The sequence below is a fragment of the Lepidochelys kempii genome, chromosome 2, assembly GCF_965140265.1.
Source record: "Lepidochelys kempii isolate rLepKem1 chromosome 2, rLepKem1.hap2, whole genome shotgun sequence".
Lineage (NCBI taxonomy): Eukaryota > Metazoa > Chordata > Testudines > Cheloniidae > Lepidochelys > Lepidochelys kempii.
In genome coordinates, this window is record NC_133257.1 from 39179002 (window position 1) to 39203069 (window position 24068).

A 24068-nucleotide genomic window follows, 5' to 3' on the forward strand; every position below is an offset into this window, starting at 1 on the left:
GGATTTCAGCATGGAAATCCCATGTTTGTTTTTTCCCCTCTTGCCCTGTTTCTAGAAGTACAGACCCTGAGTGGAAGGATATTCATATAGAGCATGTTTTTTTAAAATTTTTGTTTTGTTTTGTTTAGCTATAGTGGTTCTATATGTGTCTCTTCTCTTCCTCCTCTTCCCCTCCCCCCCGCCCCAACTACAAAGTATTGTAGCCTTAATAGGTTAAACACTATAAATCCACTGATTACCCTATACTTCTGATTGGAAGAGCTGCTTATATTTTATTTTCCATTGTTGTTTTATCATTACTTGTATTACAGTAGTTCCTACAGGAGCTGTTGCCCTATTGTTTTATTCTCAGCACAGTGTAGTAAAAAGACAACTTACAACCTTGGTAAATGACAAAGGTGCAGCAGATTAATGAATCAAACAGATAGATAAGGCTGTTGGTGAGAAAGGAGGAAGAGTTAGCAGTAATATGTATAATATGAGAAATACGGTGCTCAGGTACTACGCTCTTTTTTTTTTTTTTTTTTAGAATTAGCAAAGGGACTGAATGAATATGATTCTAACCTGTCCTTTTTTCCCCACCCCCCGCTCCTTCCCTTGCTCCTCTCCCCTCCTCCCCCCCCATTCAGATAATTTCTATGAAGAGTTGGCAGGAAATAAATGCGTGTGAAGAAGTTTCTGCATGAAGACTGTCTGTCCAGTAGCGATTACCCGACAACATGACTTAGCATATGTCCTCTCATATTGAATTGAGCCTTAAAAATGATTAGGGTTACATGTTAACTTCAATACACTTCTGATGAATGTTCTAGAAATGAGTTTGCATCGGCAAATGGGTTCTGATCGGGACCTGCAGTCTTCTGCCTCCTCGGTGAGTTTGCCTTCAGTTAAAAAGGCACCAAAGAAAAGAAGAATTTCATTGGCCTCTATCTTTCGGAGGAAAAAGGACACAAAACGCAAATCCAGGGATTTAAATGGAGGGGTGGATGGAATTGCAAGTATTGAAAGTATACATTCGGAAATGTGTACAGACAAGAACTCCATTTTCTCCACGTATACCTCTTCAGACAGTGGAGCCACCTCTAGCAGCAAACCAAGTGGCGACTTCATGGAGTGTCCCTTGTGCCTTTTGCGGTACTCTAAAGACAGATTCCCAGAAATAATGACTTGTCACCATAGGTCTTGTGTGGATTGCTTACGTCAGTATCTCCGGATAGAAATCTCTGAGAGCAGAGTTAATATCAGCTGCCCAGAATGCTCTGAACGATTTAATCCCCATGATATTCGTTTGATATTAAATGATGACATCTTGATGGAAAAATATGAAGAATTCATGCTTAGACGGTGGCTAGTTGCAGACCCGGATTGTAGATGGTGCCCAGCTCCAGACTGTGGGTAAGAGTGCTTCCCTCCCCACCCCCCCATCCTTTCTTTTCCCATCTGATCCAGTGGGGCATATTGAACTTCTCTAACTAGTAAAATCACTGTCACCAAATCTCCCCTATCATCTCTCTACATTATTGTTTGAATTTGTAACAAGTAAATTAGAGTAATTCTAATGTAATCATTTCCACATTATTGTTGACAAAATGTTTTATCCTCTAACCAAGAAAATTGTGGAAACAGATTGTTCTAGTTTGTGAATAAGGTATATAAAGCAAATCAGGTGACAAAATAGGTAAGATAGGTGCATGGAGCCCCAAGTACTAAGTGTAAGGCTATTTAAAAGGAAGGATGAAATGTTGTGCCTTAAAGCACTGGCACTTCAAGTGCCAGCAGCTGGGGGGGGAAGCAGCAAAAAAACCCTACTCCAACCAGAGTTCTGACCCCAGAAAGGGAGACGTGCTAGAGACTCTATCAGGTACACTAGGGACATTGCTATTGCTTTTGATTTTATGTGTAAGACACTCAGATATTGTGGTGAAGGGTGACTGTAAAACTGTGATAATTCATTTGTTGTGGTAGTGAGATCAAATGGTTATAGTATTTATTTTTTTTTTTTTACAAGTTACGGTAAGTACTTCCAGCAAATTAATTTACTGAGTTAAATATAAGCTAAAAAGCATTATTGATATCTAATATAAAAGAAAAACACCCTGAGAAATCTGCTTGAAAAGTCTTTTTAATTCTAGTTCTCTTCACCTGCAGACAACAGTCCACTTGCTGTTGGTTGTGAGATATACCCGCTGTTGTTCGGGTTGCCAGGCATCCAGTTTTCAACCGGAACACCTGCTCAAAAAGGGACCCTCACTGCTCTTAAAAGTCTGGTCAGCGGTTCATCAGGGCTAAGGGAAGCTCCTTGCCTCTGCGGCTCCCTGAAGCGGCTCAGATGTCCCTGCGGCCACTAGGCACAGCGCTGGCCAGGGAGGCTCTGTGCACTGTCCCCACACCAAGCGCCAGCTCCGCAGCTCCCAATGGCTGGGAATCTGTGGGCAAGGGTAGTGCGTGGAGCCTCCTGGACACCCCTGTGACTAGTGGTCGCAGGGATATACCAGCCGCTTCCGGGAGTCGCCTTAGATAAGCACCACCCAGAGCCTGTATCCCTCACCCCCTCCTGTGCCCCAACCCCCTGCTCCAGCTGGGAACTCCCTTGCAGAACCCACACCCCCTCCCGCAATCCAAAGCCCTTGGCCCCAGCCCTAAGCCCCCCCCCCCCCCCCCCCGCATCCCAAACCCCTCATCCCTGGCATCCCCAGTCGGAGCCCTCACCCCCAGCCCCAGACCTGAGCCAAACCCTTCATCCCTGGCCCCACTCCAGAGTTTGCACCGCCACTGGAGCCCTGAGCCCCTTCCTGCACCCTAAGCCCCTCATCTCTGGCCCCACCCCAGAGCTCGCACCACAGCCCGGGCCCTCACTCCCTCCAGTTTGATCCTGTTTAGTACCAGAAGAAGTTTGCCTAAACTTTGAATCTATTGTTTAAATCAGAGGTGGGCGAACTACGGCCCACAGGCCACATCCGGCCCACGGGACCGTCCTGCCTGGCCCCTGAGCTCCTGGCCCGGGAGGCTAGCCCCCAGCCCCTCCCCCACAGCCTCAGCTCACTGCGCCACCAGTGCAGTGCTCTGGGTGGTGGGGCGGTGAGCTCCTGGGGCAGCGCAGTTGCAGAGCCGTAGCCTGACCCTGCGTTAAGGGGGCAGGGAGCGGGGGGGTTGGATAGAGGGCAGGGGATTTTGGGGGGCGGTCAGGGGCTGGGCTGTGGATAGGGGTCAGGGCGGTCAGAGGGCAGGGAACAGGGGGTTTGAATGGGGGCAGGGGTCCCGGGGGGGCAGTCAAGGGGAGGGTTGGATGGGGCAGTGGGGGGCAGTTGGGGTGGGGGTCCCGGGGCGGTCTGGGAGAAGGGGTGGATGGATGGGGCAGGGGTCCCGGGGGGGGGCAGTCAGGAAGGAGGGTGGGGTGGATCGGGCGGTGGGGGGTCAGTTAGGGGCAGGGAGTCTGGAGGCGGTCAGGGGATAGAGAGCAGGGGGGTGGATGATCTCATTTTGTGATGTATCCTTGATTGATTTGCTAATTCACAAAATGTATTTATTGAGCACTTCTTGTAAAATGCTGTAGGTACCTCACAGGGCGAAGACATTTTCATTGACCCAAAGAGCTATAATTTAAAGTCTAAATGGCACAACATTCTGGGCTTATAAACAGGAGGGGAAGAAGGGTGAAGGGAGGAGCAAGGAAGGATAAGGATAACAAATAGTAATATGACAAAATAAGTAAAATAGGACATACCATAAGTGAATATAAAATGTTGCCAAAAAATTCCTCTGGTAGGAATTCTAGGCCCTGATCCTGCAAATATTTATGTGTATGCTTAAATTTAAATGTGTGGGTAGTGCCATTGACTTGAATAGGAATTCTTATGTGCTTAAAAAGAAAAGGAGTACTTGTGGCACCTTAGAGACTAACCAATTTATTTGAGCATAAGCTTTCATGAGCTACAGCTCACTTCACTTATGCTCAAATAAATTGTTTAGTCTCTAAGGTGCCACAAGTACTCCTTTTCTTTCTGCGAATACAGACTAACACAGCTGCTGCTCTGAAACCTGTCAGTATGTGCTTAAAGCTAAGCACATGTATAAATGTTTGTAAAATCAGAATCCTAGGGTAGGCAGGTCTTCATCAACTCTTATAATCCATTGTTGGCTTAAATCTGTTGAAAAGTAGGTTTTATAGACACAGTGGTAAATGGATCTAGCTATAGGAGCCTTATTTATACCAGAGTTCCCAGTAGTTGGAAGTTTTACAAAAAATTCTTAGGGTAGGCAAGTTTCTTTTAAAAGATCTTGCTTTTTTGTTTCGTCCCCTTCATTCCTTCCCCTTTTGATTGTCCAGTTTTGTGATAGTTTCTCAGTCACTACTGCAAGTTAGGGAGTTTCTTCTGTGCTTGTGTCCTATTTTTTTCAATTAAGTACAATCATTGATTTAAAATTTGCTTGCATGATAAAAACTTAGCAAATTAAAACAAAAAATTGTTAAATCTGATACCTATTACTTTATATTCTGTACTTCACTCAGTATGAAGAAAGAATAGAGTAGCTTCACATTTTTGTTATCCTGCACTACCATGGTGTTATGGTTGTAGGGGAATGTGTACATCCAAACAAACTATTTTCATTTTTTAGTGTTACAAAAACTTTTGTTACATTCTGTATAAACTCTTTTAATAAACAACCTAATTTTGGAATTTAAGTATATTTTAGAAAAACATACTTGGTTTGCAAATTTAATCGGGGTATTTTCCATTTGGAGTTTCTAATTAATTCTGTCACTTTAAATTTGTATCAACAGTGAGTTTTATTAAAAAAAAAAAAGCATAAATTTTAACTGAGAAATGCCATTTGAAAACACAAACATTAAGGGTGTTCACACTGTCTCTTAGGAACACATCAGTATAAACAAAATTAGGATGAAACATAACTAGTCAGACAAATTTACAGTACTTTGGCACATACACTTTTTGTAGTGCTGAATGTTTTCATATGTTTTTCTAATAGTTTTTTAATAAGAATACAGTATCTTTTGAGCCTACCTAAGTTTGTGTGTTTTATAGGTAGTTCTATAGCCCTACCTGGTAGGTTTGCCTGACAATTTTCATTATAAGATCCTGTTTTCAGTGGCTTATAACTTTTATCAAACTTCCACCATTTGGGAAAGAACTTTCCATGCTGGGTGTCTGCCTCTGGTAGAATATTTGTAGAAAATATCAGCCAAAACAGTTCAGCAATTTCTGAGAAAAAAATCTAGTGACCTTTTCTTTCAGAATCTTTTAATATCCCCCATGCTTTGGAGCAGGAACTTGAAATTTGACAGAAGGGAGGCAGGGTGACCTTTTGTGTTAGAGATGTGCCTTTTGCTATCCAAGTAAAAATCTCCCAAATTTTGGCCAAGTCATCCTTTTAAAAATTGCATTTTACACATACTCTGTAGATACGTTCTAGAGTTTAACTGCTAAAATTTCCAAAGATTGCATCCTTACATGGTCCAGCATAGCTCATCTTGTGCTAACCAGATGGCACTTGTGCCATCCCCACACAGCAACTGAACATGCTACGGCCCAGGGCAACAGACTTCCTTGAAATGGTTGATCCCAGCTGCTCTGGGCAGGGATAAGGTCCAGGCACTGGACCTGACTTTCCTGTTGTCTCAGTGCTGGACCTCCTCCACTTTGGTGGCCCCCAGGCAGCAGGAGGAGTAAGCAGCCCTAGTGAAATGCAGAGGAGAAACAAGGTGGACCAGTATAGCCGTAAAGCCTAGATTTGGAAAAGGAGTCTGGTGAGACTGGGGCTGGAGGTAGGGAGAGAAATTGGGACTGACTGGGTGGGGAGGCTGGGACTGTGAGCCGGCAGGTGAGAGGAGAACTGATTGGGCAAGGAGATTGGGAATCAGGAAAACTGGGATTGGGGAACCAGGGAGGAAAATTGGGTGGGAGCTTGGGGAGCAGCACAGATTGGATGAAGAGCTAGGAGAAAGGGCAAGACTGGGACTGGCTGGAGAAGGAGACTGGTAGTAGGAATGAGTGTGTGTGAGAGGGAACAGAAGGCAGTTCTGACAATGAGTTGGGGTGCAGAGAGAGAATGGGATTGTCTGAGCAGGGACTGGGACAAGAAGGCAGGAAGTGGGGGGATTGGGACAAGGAACTGATCAAGAAAGTCCTATGGCCTGTGTTATCCAGGAGGTCGGACTAGATGATCCAGAGAGGTCCCTTCTGTCCTTGGAATCTGTGAACCAAGGAGAGGGTGTGGGCAGAAGACCGAGATTGGATGAGGGAACTAAAAGGGAGACTAGACCTGGGGGCCAGTTGCAGGGGAGCGAGGACAAGAGAGACAGATCCACAAAGACTTGAGAAGGGGTGGGGGGAAGCTGGGGCCGGATGTAGGGAAGGGGAGAAACTGGGCGTGAGGGGGACACTGGGACTTATACAGCAAATCCAGAATGGAAGAGTGGGACTGATTGGACAAAGGGATTGGGATGAGAAGCAGGAGGAGTGGAGATTGAGATTGACTAGAGAAGGAAAACAGGACTGAGATAAGGAGCCGTGGTGGGTGGGAGCTGTAAGAGAGGGTTGGGGCAGGGCAAAGGGTTCAAGCTTGGGGGGAAGAAGCAGAGAAGAGGTCTGCCCACTAGAAGAGTACACTCCCATTCAGAGCCTGAAATGGGACCAGAGATTTCAGCCTTTTTCTGATGTCCGCACATACCTGCGAAGCCAACGGTGCACCCTTGCCCTCTAGTGCTGGTCCACTTGCAGAATGGCAGCCTAGTATTGCTATCCGTTACTCAGCTCAGGTGACCGAGATGTAGGCAGTCTTGCTGATGGCTCGAGTGGGTGGCAGTATAGTGCTAGATGATGGAATTTGTTTTTTCAGTTTGCTTTTTTTTAAAAATTGGGAAATTTTGCACAATAAACTGTTAAAAGGACATTATTAAGGTTGCATTGTAAAGCACTCAAAAGTTCGGAAATGCCAGAATTAATGGATTGTGATAGTAAGTGATCGTATAATTAAAGACTATTTTTTTTTTCCACATTCAGTGTGCTGCATTCAGTGCAGGATGGACCTGCTCTGGGGATGGATCAGGGTTGTGTAATAAAGTGTGTTGTCTGTTGGACTCCTGCCTCATTTGTTGAAAAAGTTGGAAGATGTGTAGTGAATGAAGTGAGGGGTTTTAGCTGAATCCCTGCCACTGCTGGACTTTCTATGAGATGCTGGGCCAATCACTTAAACCATCCTTTTTTACAGGTGGTCACTAATGGTATGTTCCTCATTTTTTGGTGCCCAAGTTGATACCCCAGGGTCTGATTTGCAGAAGTGGTGACCACTCAAAGCTAAAGCTAAAATCAGTGGGAGCTGTGCTTTGAGCAAATTAAATACTATTTAATGCTAAATACTCTGAAAATTCAGGCCCTGGGAATCTCAAATTGGGCATCCAAATTTAGTGGATGTCTTGACCTTAATCTCTTTGCCTCCATTCCCCATCCGTAAAATGTGGATAATATCACCCCTTCACCTCTTGTGTATTGTGAAGATAAATTGATTGGTGTTTGTGAAGCACTCATACTATAGTAATAGGCACCACAGAAAAGCCCATGAGGAACTTAATTCTGTCTTTCATAGCAGGGTTTGAACAGTGTGCAATAAATTAAGGCCAGGGTCCACACATTGAAATATGAGGGTAACACAAAATATTGAATAGCTGCTCATTAAGTGAGCACCATCCATTCTGTGCACTGAGTAAGATGGGTCTTTGGAAAAATAGTATGTGATCGTGTAATTAAAGACTGTATCATAATACCTACCTATGCACAAAGGAGTCAAATTAAGGTTTTCTGGGCAATCTTAATTCTTTCACTTCCTAACTTTTGAGTACACTTTGCAACCTTAATGTTCATTTCATACGTTTTGTGTGTCTGTGTAATATACAAATACTTTACAGATACTTGTGTGCCATTTTCATGTACAGTAAGAACATCTTTATTGAATGCTTGTAAATTAAAAATTAAGGGGAATGACTGCTAGGTGCTCCACAGCTATTTTGGTATTGGATAAAATAATTTCAAGAATAAATTCTTAAAGAAATACACAATCTCCAGATGAACAAACATATGCTTTAACTGTTGCATGGTGCAGCACTAGGCATTCTCTTCTAGATCTGTGCTTTGACAAACTGAAAAGTATTAACATGCAAAGTACATAGATAAAATTGAAGGTTTATTTTTCTCAAATTAGTTATTGCTGTGAGATGTGCCACAATTCAGGGCCACTGTACGTGTGTTCCTCCTCCATGGTCAGTTAGACCCTGAGCATGTCAGCAAGACCCACCACCCAGACACTTGGGAAGGAATGCTCTGAGTAACTCAGAGCATGTCTGCACAGCAAATTAAAACCCACGGTTAATGTGTGCCAGCCGGCTTGGGCTCACGGGGCTCGGGCTGCAGAGTCGTTTCATTGCCGTATAGAATTCTTGGCTCGGGGTAGAGTCCAAGCTCTAGGACTCTGTGTGGTGGGAGGGTCGCAGAGCTCCAGAATTCTACACATCCATGAAACAGCCCTGCAGCCAGAGCCCTGCAGTTCCAATTTGGCTGGCACAGGTCAACCATGATTTTTCTTTTCTGGGTAGACATCCCTTCAGAGCCCTCCCCATCTACTGTCCTGTCTCTGGTCATTGGGAATATTTGCTACAAGCAGTTGCAGGTGGCCACATGCAGTTGTAGGCAATCTCATCATAGCATCTTCTCTGTAAACTTCACAAATTTCAGTTAGGTACAATATTATTCACTTTGGGTAACATTTTCAAAAGCCCCTTGATCATATAGGTGCCTAAGTGACTCAGGCACTTTTGAAAATGGGACATAGCTTCCTAAGTCACTTAAGCGCTATTAAAAATTTTACCCCTCCTGTCTTATACTATTGTTGTTTTTGTAATGTTAATCACCTGCCATCGTATTCAGCCTCAAATGTTACTTTTTCAGTACTATGTGAACTAATTTCTGAATTAAACATCTGTCTCTCCTTGTTTTTTCTGTGGTGCCCATTGCCACAGTATCTAAGTGTTGACAGTGCTCTATAAATGTAAAATCATTGACTAAGATTTTCAGTAAAGACTATTGACTATGGGTGCCCAGTTTGAGGTTGGTGTTGGTACCAGTCCTCTGAAAAGCCAGGCTCCTTTAAGGTGTCTCAGGATAGCCCTTAAAAATGGAGAGAACCAAAATCACTAATTACATTTGAAAATGTTGAATGTTAACATTTCCATGCCAACATGAAGATTTTTTTCCCCCCTTAACGGTTTAATGTATACTTCTTTTTCCTTCCTCAGAGCCACTTGAGGAGCCCAAGGGCTTCACTTTCCTTTCCCCCATCCTTCTAATCTTATGCATGCTGTGTCACAGTGATCCCCTTTGCAACACAGTAGTATCAGAGGAAACATACTCTCTGTGAAACCTGAAACACAACACTATAAACTTTTTTGAGTGGATTAGCAAAACAGCAATTTGCTGTGCATCTTTTTCTGAACGTGCTGTTTCTCCCATACTCTTTATCTTCATCAACCTAGGAGTAAGGGACTGGGCAAGACATCTGAACTTGGATGTTCTTTGTGGCAGCACATGTTGTGCTTCCATTAGACCTCTCTAGGCTGTTCTTTATTTGGTTTTGTGGTAGTATGAAGGTAATTTTGCTGTAAACAAATGCTGTATAATATGCATGCTGAAAAGACTAATCCACTCAAATGCTGTGCTAATCTTTAGTTTTTAAAATGGTCAAATAACTCTTTCAGGTAATTACACTCATGTGAATGTTTTGTTTTCCATAAGAAACTATAGGCAAATGGACAATCAGTAAAGTTTCCCAGTAACTTAATCTTTACGTGTTGTAACTGCAACTTATGGAAATTCTTAGAGGCAAACCCAGATCCCATGTCTCCTGGATGCAAAAGGCCCTGAATATGTGATTTGGTGTGCACAGAGAGGTGGGAATGAGGTCACATGGGATTTGCCGTTTTAAAATTCTGTTGTAACACTTGGGTATGCTCTCAGGCCTGGATTTTTAAAGGTATTTAGACTGATTTAGGAGCCAGTCTCATTTTCAGAGGGGGTTTAGGCACTTAGTCTTAAGTCCCATTTTGGCTCCTATATCAGTTAAGGGTTATAATGCTGAGTGCAGCAATACCTAGATACCTTTAAAAATCTGTGCTTTGTCCTTTAATTCCTAACCTCAGCACATATTTGCCCCTAAAAGAAAACCTGTTTTTAGACAATTAGCTTGTGTTCTTAAGACACTTAATAGATATCCAAAAAGACAATTTATCATTTCATGTTTGTAGGTGTTGCATCAGTGTGTCAGACGTGCTGGAGTATTGACTTTACTTTTTCCCCAAGAAGTGATTGCTGCAGGGGACTATGCCATACTGAATCACTGAATTATAAATCATGTTTGTTTATTTTAGTGCTTAGGGACCAACTGAGATTGGGGACCAGTTCTGATAGGCACTGTACAAATAGAGTAGTACACAGTCCCTGCCCCAAAGAGCTTAGACTGTCAATAGATAATACAAAGGATAGAGGAAGGAGCGTTCTGACAGCTTTAGTTTCTGGCTAGCTCCTCCCTGCAGTTTTCCCCCAAACCTACATGGCAGGGGGGGAAGTCCCTCTGCATCTGTCTTAGTGCCCCTGGAGGTGTCTGCTCTGCACAATTTTGGATCTGAGTAGGTGGGTGGGGTGGCCGTGGCTAGGGGCCCCATTCTTCCCCAGTCCAACAGTACATGCTTAAGCTGCTGCCCTAGTAGCTGGTCTATAGATACTGTTTTTGTATTAACAAAAATCTTTCTCCTACCCCTTTGATCATTTAAGATATGCTGTGATTGCTTTTGGCTGTGCCAGCTGTCCCAAACTTACCTGTGGGCGTGAAGGCTGTGGTACTGAGTTCTGCTACCACTGTAAACAGATTTGGCATCCAAACCAGACCTGTGATGCTGCTCGCCAGGAAAGAGCCCATAGTCTACGCCTGAGAACAATTCGTTCTTCATCTATTAGTTACAGCCAGGAGTCCGGAGCAGCAGGTATGTGTGATCGTGTGTCTCTGTAGAATGTCTTACTAGTACAGTTACATGATTAGTATTACCAAAGAAAGAAATATGTGATGACTTCATTAGCTCCAACACTCATTCTTTCTTTTTTTTTTTTTTTGGTACCAGTTTCAGAACCATAAAACATTAATACAACTTTAGATTAACTTTAAAAAAAAAAGTGCTGGGTTTTTGGTTTTTTTTTTTTTGGTTTTTTTTCTAATATGGGAAACTTTGGGTTTTCAGTAATGGTAAAATCATGAGGGTATAGCGCTGATGGCTTCAATTGTTACAAGCCTTTTTAGGGTTTTTAAATCTTGAGTTCTTTTATAGTTTAGAAGTGTAATCCTCAGTGAACTTGCAGCCACGTATTCTTGAAACACTGCTGGCTGGCTGGAACCACTCTCCTCCCAACTGCACAGCTTCCACAGCTGAAACGCAATATTTTTCCCAGTGGGTGGAATTTTGACAAGGTTTAGAATACTGGTGTAAATAGACCTGAAAAAGCAAAATGATGATTGGTTTACCCAATACCCACACCCTGTATAAGAATGCACAAACTGTTACTACACATGAGGGATATATCAAGGTAATTTCTGCTTGTCAATAAAGTGCTTCTGCATTGGCCAGCCAGAAATCAAATAACTCAGACATGTGAAAATTTAGTCTATTGCGACTGTTACTGAGTAGAAGGAAGGTTTGACTAATCAGTGGAGCAATGATTTGGTATCGCCAAGCGTTGCCTGTTTTGTCTGACGCACACTTTGTCAAATTAAACTCTCTTGCTCGTTTATCTCTTCCCCAACCGACTCTTCTCTCTGACTGGACTAATTAGACATATGGGGGGAAAGATTCTCTCCTGCGTTCTGTGTCCAGTTATGTCTCCCTGATTCTCTGACCTAACCCTAGCCTAGGGGCAGCTCTAACTTGTACAGTATGCATCTGGTCCCCTAGAGATTACATGCCAGTTGGGAATCGATAGCATGCACCATACTTTTGTCACTGCCTCTTCCTGTGCATCACGGTCTGTGGGGAGGATGGTGTAGGACAGGGGTGGGCAAACTTTTTGGCCTGAGGGCCATATTGGGGTTCCGAAACAGTGTGGAGGGCAAGGTGGGAAGGCTGTGCATCCCCAAACAGCCTGGCCTCTGCCCCCTGACTGCCCCCCTCAGGACCTCCCACCCATTCAACCCCCCCTGCTCCTTGTCCCCTGACTGCCCCCTCCCAGGACCCTCCGCCCCTACAACTGCCCCCCCGGGACCCCACCTCCTATCCAACGCTCCCTGTCTCCTGACTGCCCCGACTCCTATCCACCTCCCCACCTCCTCGCAGGCCCCCCAGGACTCCCACGCCTATCCAACCACCCCCTGCTCCCTGTCCCCTGACTTCCCCCCAGGACCCTCTGCCCCTTATCCAACTCCCCTGCTTACCACCCCCTTACCATGCTGCTCAGAGCATCAGGACTGGCAGGTGCACTGCCCAGCGGGAGCCAGCCACACCGTCACAGGCGGTCCAGTGAGCTGAGGCTGCGGGCGAGGGGGGACAGCAGGGAAGGGGCCAGGGGCTAGTCTCCCCGGCCAACAGGACGGTCCGTCCTGCGGGCCGTAGTTTGCCCACCTCTGGTGTAGGAGCTGGTTCTGCTGACTCTACACTTGTGGCAGACTCTCCCATGCTAGGCATGGTCTCCAGCAGAGAGAATTGGCAGGAGTTTTCCACTGCCCCATTTTCTCCATCGAAAGCCTACTGGACTGCACCTTTCTTCTGCACCACCAAGTTATTTCTGACCAGCTAATCAGTGGGGCGTGCTTTACATAACTAATGTTGCTACACAGGGGGTGATTTATGTTGCTATGGTGAATTGCTTGTCCTGTAATTCAGAATCAGAGTAGCAGTCTGGGAAATAGTCCAGAAATTGCAACAGAAAGTCTTGTCAGTATGCCATATCTTGTCTTTCCTATCATTAAGGTTACTCTTTGGGAAACTTTCATTTTTAAACTTGTCAGTGACAGAAATAAACCCTTAGCGATATTTTCAGTATTAAGCTCAGTTAATAGTATTAGAAAGATTCTGATTTGTCTGTTTTCTGTAACAAATATAAATTTATCTGGTTTGGGGAGAAAGAGCCATTAAGGGGAGGCCATGGAGCGGAGTTAAGAGCAGAGGAGTGAAAAAGAGAACAAAAACTATGGAATATTGAAGGTGAAATGCATATTAAGTGTGAGGAAGAAATAAGGGTTAGGACTCAGGAGTGAAGATTACAGAAGTATGAAATGTGGAGGGGATTATATGCAAAGACTGCCTGTCATCATTCATGTTTATTATTTTGTCTGTTTAATATCTAACTTATGTTTTATTGACTTCGAAAATCTGTGTGTGTGTGTGTGTGAAGCTATTGATGTATCTAAATGTGATATATGTTAATTTGTTGTGATTAGTTCTAGTTTATTGATAGTTTGAAAGGGTCATGACTTAAAAACCACCTGCAATTAAGGATTTAGTAAAGCATGTTTATAAATAAGATTTAGATATGTCTGCGTCAGAACTACTGTGATCAGTCAAATCTCATAAGTATTTCTTGTCTGCATTTAGATAAATTTCACTTTTTCATAGAAATAGTATGATCTTCATGTTTCATTTTAAACAGCTGATGATATAAAGCCATGCCCGCGTTGTGCTGCTTACATAATAAAAATGAATGATGGAAGCTGCAACCACATGACTTGTGCTGTATGTGGTTGTGAATTCTGTTGGCTATGCATGAAAGAGATCTCGGATTTGCATTATTTAAGGTATGTTTAGGAAAAATCTTTATAGCTATAGATTATCTGAGACAAATATTTTCTCATTTTATACATTCAGAATTTTACCTACATCCTGTTTCCTGATTTTTCATTACTTTGCTTTTCCCTGTTTTGACTTCTTGTTTAACTTCAGGAGTGACTGGAGTGTTTATACTAGTGCAGACTGATTTAAAGTTCTGCTTGGATGAATAAATGTTCTGTGCTAAAATATCTAGGGCCAGGTTGTCCAGTCAACCAAAGGCTGTCTTGTGTCTCAGCAGAGTAGAGAATTATCCTCTAGTGTTTATGTATGAGAAATTCAATATATTTTTTTCATTTAGGTCCTTAAAATAGTCATTTCATCTTATTTCAGAAAATAAAAATCAAATGTTCTCTCACTTTGTTTCAAGCTCAGAAAGGTGGATGCAGCACATACTTAGTGTGACCAAATGAATGAAATGGTGTAGATGTTCACAATAGCTACTTTTACTGCAGTTCTAGTGCTGATTATTTATTTTGAGTGTTAACTTGATATAACTGGAAGTTATAGTTTCCATGTGAAAGTGATAACTTGTGTTAGCACTGAGCAGCACAAGACATTATGTGGTATGATTCATAGTGCATTTCAAAGGACATTGGAGCATCTGAAAGGTCTGAAGAAATAGTTTTTAAACACTCAGTCACCATCGGTGTAACATGAATTTTATTAGATATTGTCATGTCTTAAAGTAACTTATCATTGGCTCATTTCTAAGCAGTTGTTTGTGTTTGTTTACAATTCATTTCTATTAGCCCATCAGGTTGTACATTTTGGGGAAAGAAACCATGGAGCCGTAAGAAGAAGATACTGTGGCAACTGGGAACACTTGTTGGAGCTCCAGTAGGAATAGCTTTAATAGCCGGCATTGCTATTCCTGCTATGATTATTGGAATCCCTGTGTATGTGGGGCGTAAGGTAAAGTGCACTGTGCTGCTTACCTTGCTTCTGTTTTGAAATGCAACACTCTTGATCATGTACACTGGTGTACTTTCAGTTGGCTCTGTTCACTATTCCTTCCCAAATAGGTTCAGCCATAACTTTAAAAATGGTTAGCATCCTCATTTTATTTGTGAGGGGCCATGTTTTTCAAAATGTGGCTCTTCCGTTTGCACACACACAGCCCAAAATATTTAAAAATTGATTCCTATAATTTGGCCTATAAATCCTTACTTAGGCACCTAAATAAGTGGCCTGATTTTTAAAAGTCCTGAGTTTCCAACCTCCCTAACCCTACTCAGATCTGGACAATAAAAGAGGAAAAGGTGGTAAAAAAAATAAATTCTTAGCTTTTCCCTTTGGATCTCGAGCAAGAAAGAATCCATTGACATATTAGTTGAAAATCCTGCTATATACATATGCATATGCCCACACATTTCTGTGTTTGTACTTAGTGGCTTCCAAATTCATTAAGTTACTAGGGTATATACATTTACTGATCACCAAGTGCAACTATCCACAGCTAAACGCAGTGTTTTTTGTTGATGTGGGAATAGACAAGGAATTAACACATTAACCAGTAAGTAGTTGGTATCTTTCCTCCAGCAATAAGGACTACTACTAGGAGTACTAGTGCAAAGCAAATAACAAATAGCAGATAAAATTATTCTTGTGTGTTTGTTCTATCTTTTCCAAGTTTTGTAATTCAGGGTCAAAAAGTAAGTTATCCAAAGACCTTTGAAATGCTGTTTTTTGAAGTGTTAAGATGCCAGATCTTTCACTTGAGTTACGCTATCCTGAACTTCTTAAATCCTCAGGTTATTTTATGTTGTTTTATCAACTTGAACTCGTGGTGCCATTGACTAGTCCACGCTTGCATCTGCCAGTCTGCCTCTTGGTGCTCCAAGAAATTGTCATTCCTTTCCTTTGCCTCTGCCCCCGTTCTGATGCTGGTCTGGAGTTGTGGAGACTCATCTCTGCCAGGCCCCTCCTTTTTCAGTCCATTCTCTCCAGTAAATTTTCTCACTTTCTGCTACTGTTGCTTTAAAAAATAATCCACACTATTCCCTCATGTTTTAGCACGCTTGCTGGGTCCTAGCAAAAGAGAAGAACAATAGCGATAGTTGAATTTACATACAAATTACTAATAGCTTCTCCCTCTCTCTCTTTGTTCTTATAACACCCAGATCACCTAAGCACCACACATATATAAATAAATTGACCTTTACAACAGCCCTTTGAGGTAGAGAAGTATTGTCCCTTTACATCATAGCCTAACCTGAAGAGTAACATCAAAAAAGGGACGGCTTATTTCCAAGAGCAACAGGGAAGTGTTAGTACCATTATACAAGGCATTGGTGAGCCCTCATCTGGAATACTGTCTCTCCCATGTTTAAGAAAGATGAATTCAAATTGGAACAGGTGCAGAGAGAGGCTGCTAGGATGATCTGAGGAATAGAAAGCCTACCTTATGAGAAGAAACTCCAAGAGCTTGGCTTGTTTAGCCTAACCAAAAGCAGGCTTTGGGGAGATATGATTGCTCTCTAAAAATATGTCAGAGGGATAAATACCAGGGAGGGAAGAGGAGTTACTTAAGTTAAGCATCAGTGTGGGCACAAGAACAAATGGCTATAAACTGGTGATCAACACGTTTAGGCTTCAAATTAGAAGAAGGTTTCTAACTATCAGAGGAGTGAAGTTCTGGAACAGCCTTCTATGGGGAGCAGTGGAGGCGAAATACCTAACTGGCTTTAAGACTGAGCTTGATAAGTTTACTGAGTGGGATGGTATGATGGGACTCCCTACAATAGCATGTAGCTGATCTGTGACTTCTAGCAGCAAATATTTCCAACAGCCAGTGATGGGACACTAGATGGGGAAAGCTCTGAGTTACTACAGAGAATTCTTTCCCAGGTATCTGGCTGCTGGGTCTTACCCACATGCACAGGGTCTAACTGATCGCCCTATTTGAGATTGTGAAGAAATCTTCTCCTGACTCAGATTGGCAGAGACTCTGGGAGGGGGTAGGGTCACTTGCAGGTTTAAACTCATGTAAATAGTGGATTCTCTGTAACTTGAAGTCTTCAGATCATGATTTGAGGGCTTAAGTAACTTGGCCAAAGGTTATGGGTCTATCACAGGAGTGGGTGGGTGGGTTCTGTGGCCTGCAACGTGCAGGAGGTCAGACTGGATGATCGTGATGGTCTGGTCCCTTCTGACCTTAGTCTATGAACTTGTCCACACTGTAAGTTACTTCAGAATAACTTACGTTGCTCTGGGATGTGACTAATCCACACTCCTGAGCAACGGAAGTTATACCGATCTAAGCACTGGTGTGGACAGCGCTATGTCGGTGAAAGAGCTTCTCCCACTGACACAGCTACTGTCTCTAGTGGAGGCAGGAGTTATTGAGCCAAAGGGAGAGCTCTCTCCTATTGTCTTAGAGCATCTCCGCCACAAGCGCTACAGCGGAGCAGCTGCACCAAGGTGCTGTAGTGTAGACGTAGCCTTTGAGTCCACGTCTAATTCCTGACCCTAAGAGCTATGGAGAGGGCTTGCTAGCCAAGTTTTGTGCAACAGTGGTCACCAAGACTTTGCAAATTCATGTAAGATTTGCTGCAGACAAGCAATTTGGCCTGGCAAATTTCTGAAGTCCTAAGGGGAGCAGACCATAAATTAAGGGGTTTGGCCCTGCAAACCCCACATAGGTAAGAGAGCAGTAAGACCCATAGGGCTTAACTACCTCTGCCTTCAAACTCTTCTCAAGTGGGGACAAGGGCACTGGAACAATTCCTGCCCTCCTCCTTCTCAGTTGAACCTTGGTAAAGGCTACGCTGCTGAAACCCCTTCTCATGTCCCACTTTATTAAAACTATATGGAAAAATAAGTTATTAACTTAACAAGATTTTGCCATTGCTTAATATTTAATAAAGGTGATTGAAAGGAAGAAACAGTGATTTATCCCTCCTTTTTTAAGTTGATTGCAGCTACAAAAATAATATATGTAAAAGGCAAAGAATACATGGTGTGGCAGTCTGTTCACCCCTCTTACAGGACTATGATAATTTTATACAAAGTATTCCTCATGAGATATCATTTGAAAACTCATAATTTGCTGACCACTACTGTCCTGGTAAAATATGTGTGGCAGCATTGTATGTAAAGTTATAAGATTCTACTGTATGACATTACTGAGGCATATTCCCAGTTTGTGCCTATTTCTGGTAACTTGTTCCTCAAATGCAAACTGATGCCCAGCCAGGTATCAACAAAATCAAATGGAATATCCCCTGATCAAGCGGCCGTTCTTTGGCAGGAAAAAGGGTGTAAGCAAGGATTTTACATGTTGGCCAAAAATAGAAAGCTGGAAGTTTCCATCCCATGGACTTTCTGTCTCATGAACCTCAGCTGGAGATGATTTTCTACGAAAAGTACAAAGAATGGGGAACAGAAGCCCCAAATTGTCTCTCCTTTCATCTCTACTCATGGTATCAACAACACTTGAAGGACAAAGAAAGCATCATTGGACTGGAGAGGGATCCTGGCTGAAAGATTCAGCCAGTAAGACTCCAGTAGTAAGAAGAGACCTTTTGCTTTGAATTCACTTAGCTTGTTAAGTTAGGTATTAGTTGTGTTTTTACTTTTTATTTCATTGTAACCAATTCTGACTTTATGCCTCACTAGTTGTAATCACTTAAAATCTACCTTTCTGTATTCTGTTAAATTTGTTTTATTGTTTTATCTAAACTAGTGTGTGTTTGGATTGAAGTGTTTGGGACACTTCATTAGGGATAACAAGATTTGTCTGCATAAATTTGAGGACTGTTTAATTAATCGCAGTTAACTCACATGGTTAACTCAAAAAATTAATCACGATTAAAAAAAATTAATTGTAGTTTTAATTGGACTGTTAAACAATAGAATACCAGTTGAAATTTATTAAACATTTGTGGATATTTTTCTACTTTTTCAAATATATTGATTTTAATTACAACAGAGAATACAAAGTGTATGTTACTCACTTTATATTATTTTTGTTACAAATATTTGCATGTAAAAATGATAAATAAAAAATATTTTTCAGTTCAGCTCAAACAAATACTATAGTGCAATCTCTATCATGAAAATACAACTTACAAATGTAGATTTTGTTCTTGTTGTTACATAACTGCACTCAAAAACAAAGCAATGTAAAACTTTAGATTCTACAAGTACACTCAGTCCTACTTTTTGTTCAGCCAATCACGAAGAGTTTGTTTACGTTTACAGGAGGTAATCCTGCCTCCTTCTTATTTACAGTGTCACCTGACAGTGAGAACAGATGTTTGCATTGCACTTTTGTAGTAGGCAATGCAAAGTATTTACATACCGGATATGCTGAACATTCATATGCCCCTTCATGCTTCGGCCACCATTCCAGAGGACATGCTTCTATGCTGATGATGCTCGTTTAAGAAAAAAAAATGCATTAATTAAATTTGTGACTAAACTCCTCAAGGGGAGAATTGTGTCTTCTGTTCTGTTTTACCCTCATTCTGCCATTTACTTAATGTTTTAGCAGTCTCAGATGATGACCCAGTGCATGTTGTTTGTTTTAAGAATACTTTCACTGCAGATTTGACAAAACCCAAAGAAAGTACCAATGTGATATTTCTAAAGATAGCTACAGCACTTGACCCAAGGTTTAAAAATCTGAAGTGCCTTCCAAAATCTGAAAGGGATGAGGTGTGGAGCATGCTTTCAGAAGTCTCAAAAGAGCAACACTCCGATGCAGAAACTACAGAACCTGGATCACCAAAAAAGAAAATCAATCTTCTGTTTATGGCATCTGACTCAGATGATGAAAATGAACATCTGTTGGTCTTCACTGCTTTGGATCGTTATCAAGCAGAACCCGTCATCTGGAATGGTGGTCGAAGCATGAAGGGACATATGAATCTTTACCGCATCTGGCATGTAAATATCTTGCAATACCAGCTACAACAGTGCCATGCAAACACCTGTTCTCACTTTCAGGTGATGTAAACAAGAAGCAGGCAACATTATCTCCTGCAAATGTAAACAGACTTGTTTGTCTGAGTAACTGGCAGAATAAGAAGTAGGACTGAGTGGACTTGTAGGCGCTAAAGTTTTACATTGTTTTGTTTTTGAATGCAGGGTATTTTTGTACATAATTTTACATTTGTAAGTTCAACTTTCGCAATAAAGAGATTGCACGACAGTACTTGTATTACGTGAATTGAAAAACACTATTTCTTTTGTTTTTTACAGTGCAAATATTTGTATAAAAATAAATATAAAGTGAGCGCTGTACACTTTGTATTCTGTGTTGTAATTAAAATCAATATATTTGAAAATGTAGAAGACACCCAAAAATGTTTAAATAAATGGTATTCTCTTATTGTTTAATAGCGTGATTAATCGCAATTAATTTTTTTAATCACTTGACAGCCTTAATAATTTTCTATTAATGAAATGATGGACTTTATATGAGCTTGTATTGTCCAGAAGGGTGCTGGGCTGTAGAAGACGCACATTTCTAGGGGGAAGTTGGGACAAGAGTTTGCTGGTGTTGCCCTGCAGTATAATTGATGAGTGTCTGGTTATAGCACTCATACTGTGTAGCTGGAAGTGATTTACATGCTAGTGGCTATGTGTGGGCAAACCAGGAGTAGTTGCTCTCACAGCAAAGCAGTGTAAAAGGCACCTCAGGTTGGAGAATTGAGGGGACACAGCTGTCTCAGTCCAGATTGTACCCTAGGGATGCCTGAGTGGCGCAGCAAGGAGCAGGGTACCTGCACAGCTTGTTGTTTTGAGTGAAGTTTGCATTTTAAGCACTGGTACAGCAATTTTAAGTTAGTCTCATGTGTGGTGGCTAGAAACAGTCCAAGGAGGCATAGTTCGTTGTTTTCTGTTTGCTTATTTCAGGTAAGGGAAATGGAAATGGTGAAGTATAAAAATGAGCAAAAGTGAAACAATTACAAAGTTGAAGCTGGCTAGAGTGGAGGTAGCAGAAGAAGAGAGAACGGCCGTACCGAATGTGGAAAGCAGAGATGAGACTGAAAGAAGCAGCTGCTGCATGGGAAGCTGAAGAAGCCACCCATAGAAGAGCGATGGAGCTTAATGAACAGGAAGCTGAACCCCTTAAGCGAGCTATGGAGCTGAGACAAGAATTTGAGGAGAAGGAGAGGAAATATAATCTGGAGCTGATAGAAAAGCATGGGAAGATCCCAGAGTCACCAACATCTCCCATCACTTGAGGAATCCATGGCTAGGACCAGCTGTGTCCTACATACAGAAAGACAGACTGCACTAAGGAATACTTAACCACTTTTGAAAATCTATGTGAAATTCATAAGATTCCTGGGGACAAGAAAATCCCCACAATGGTTGCATAACTGTCTGGTAAATTTTTGAATGTATTTAATGAACTGCCAGTTCAGGAAGCTGTGATGTATTCTTAATTTAAAGAATCTGTTTTACAAATATTTCAAATCACCCCTGAAGTGTATAGGGTGAAATTTAGAAATCTTAACAGCAGTATTGGCATGAGTCATAGTGAATATCCCTTTGAATGATGATGCACAGAAAAAATTTGCTTTCATCCCTGATACAGACTCTGAATTCTCAATGTTACTGTTTGGTTTAATTAATGCTGGGGCCATGTTCCGGAGTCTGGTGAATAAAGTGTTAAATGATTTACAGAACTTTGCAAGAGCATATGTGGATGACATTGCAAGAGGGGAGATATGACCCGTCTGTGTGTTCACCCCTTTGTACAAAATTTATCATAGTTTTGTAAAAGTACGCCTTGTGAGATATCATTTGAAAACTTATAATTTGCTGATCATTAATGTCCTGGTAAAATGTGTGGCAACATTATATATAAACTTAGAAGATTCTACTGTATGATGTTATTCAGACATATTCTAAGTTTAGAGAAGCCAGCACAAACCAGTTCCTCAAAAACAAAAGGCAAACTGATGCCTCAGCCACGTATCAACAAAATCAAATAGACTATCACCTGGATAAACAGCCATTCTTTGGCAGGAAAAAGAGTGTGGCAAGGAATTTACATCTTGGCAAAAAAACCCCAAAAAACCCCAAACAGCTGGAAGTTTCCATCCCACAGACTTTCCGTCTCCTGAGCCTAAGCTGGAGATGATTTTCTAAGAAAAGTATAAAGAATGGGGAACAGAAGCCCCAGATCATTTCTCCCTTCATCTCTACTCATGGCATCAACAACACTTGAAGGACAAAGGAAGCATCATTGGGGGCGGGGTGTGTGGAATCCTGGCTGAAAGATTCAGCCAGTAAGACTGCTAGAACATGGTGAGAGAGACCTTTTGCTTTGAATTCACTTAGCTTGTTAAGTAAGATTCTGACTTTTATGCCTCATTACTTGTAATCACTTAAAATCTTCCTAAAAAGAAAAGGAGTACTTGTGGCACCTTAGAGACTAACCAATTTATTAGAGCATAAGCTTTCGCTCTAATAAATTGGTTAGTCTCTAAGGTGCCACAAGTACTCCTTTTCTTTTTGTAAAATCTTCCTGTAATTAATAAACTTTTTTCATTGTTTTATCTAAACCAGTGTTTGTTTGAACTGAAGACTTTGGGAAACTTCAGTTTGGATGACAAGATTTGTGCATATAATTTTCGATTAATGAAATGATGGGTTTTATATGAGCTTGTATTGTCCAGGAGGGTGTTGCGCAGTACAAAACGCACATTTTTGGGGGAAAGTGTGGGACTGGGAGTTTGCTGGTATTGCCCTGCAGTGTAATTCATTGGTGGCTGGCTATAGCACTCATACAGTATAGCTGGGAGTGATTTACAGGCTAGAAGCTGTGTGTGGGCAGACCACAAGTGGTTGCTTTCATAGCGAAGTAGTGTAAAAGGCACCCCAGGTTGGAGAATTAAGGGGACGCAGCTGTTCATCCATCTGGATAGTACCCTGTGGAATGTCACGCATGGGGATTATAGGGACTTCTAATACTTATGCTTTCTTTTTTTAAATTGTATAAATTAATGTAAAATCACTAAGAAAGATGTATTATTTAATGTCCTTCTTTGAGAGGCTAACTTTTAAGGAGTATATAAGGATTTAAATTAATAGTATATAGTCTCTAGCTGAGAGCACACAACAGACTGCTCTATAGCAGAACAGAGCCAAAACTATTTACATTATGTTATGTGCAATGTATCCTGAAACCCTCCTCTTTCTTCTTCCCTCAAGATCCACAATCGATATGAAGGCAAAGACATTTCGAAACACAAACGGAACTTGGCTATTGCAGGTGGTGTAACCTTGTCTGTAATCGTTTCTCCAGTTGTAGCTGCAGTAACTGTAGGTAAGCAAATACCACCACTGCATGAGAGTAGTACCTTGCAACCAAGCATTTGAGAAGACTTGTACAGACTCTCATTAATAAATGACCCTCAGTGAATTAGGAGGTATTAGCTTCATTTTATAGATATGGAAATGGAGGGATAAAAAAGTTGAGGTTTGCCCCAGATTACACTGTAAATTGCACTGGAGCAGAGACCAGTGTCAAGACGTTAGAGAGGCTGCATCTAAATGAAAAATTATAAAAAACTTCTTTAATCTTGTAATTTTCATGTTGAACTTGTTTTCAGATTTTCATAATCTAACATTTTTTCTTTAAAAAGAAAATATAATTTAAAACTGCTTTTAAAAGGTACTCTAAAAATGGCACCATGGGGTCCTTATGTGTGTGCCAGTGATTCCAGAGCAAATTTGCTCAATTTGGAATTTTGAAATTTTTTTAATAATTCTTTAATATCTGACACTGCAAGCTCAAGTTTGGTCTTCGGGAGACAAATTGGGTTCTTTCCTTCTCTCACTGAGGTTTGCATTGAAGAAAAGTAGGGTTGCAGCTGGTGTCACCCTCAGCATATTCCTGAACCAGAGCTGTGTAGGAGAGACGCCCCTAATTCTGTGGGTACTGGGCATGGCTACAGCCTTATTGCCCTCCCACCCAACAGCTATTCCTCCATGAGGGGAGGGGAAACTGCAGAGAGGAGCCAGCTGGAAACTCCAGCCAGTAGGAGCAGAAGCAGCCAACGCAGGGACTTCTGGACAGAACTGTCTCTGTCTACAGTTCTGTATGGACTTCCTCTGCCTTTTGCTTATTGGCTTTCTGCTCCAGCCCTCCCCCTACCTTTGCCACAGTCTCTTCATCCCAGCCTCACTCCATACCTGCCCTCTTACTGTCTTCTCCCCCACTCTGTCCATC

The 24068-nt window shown here is 41.8% G+C and overlaps 1 protein-coding gene across 8 annotated transcripts in view; it reads left to right on the forward strand.

Annotated features, from left to right (window-relative positions):
* RNF19A (ring finger protein 19A, RBR E3 ubiquitin protein ligase) overlaps nucleotides 1-24068 on the forward strand; it is a 96654-nt gene that overhangs the window by 54265 nt on the left and 18321 nt on the right. For all 8 annotated transcript variants that reach the window (XM_073330444.1, XM_073330439.1, XM_073330442.1 and 5 more), the window contains 5 exons: nucleotides 630-1395; nucleotides 10839-11047; nucleotides 13698-13842; nucleotides 14626-14788; nucleotides 23048-23162. In XM_073330444.1, the coding sequence (XP_073186545.1) occupies nucleotides 800-1395; nucleotides 10839-11047; nucleotides 13698-13842; nucleotides 14626-14788; nucleotides 23048-23162 (1228 nt within the window). In that variant the 5' untranslated portion in view covers nucleotides 630-799. The remainder of the gene's footprint in view (nucleotides 1-629; nucleotides 1396-10838; nucleotides 11048-13697; nucleotides 13843-14625; nucleotides 14789-23047; nucleotides 23163-24068) is intronic.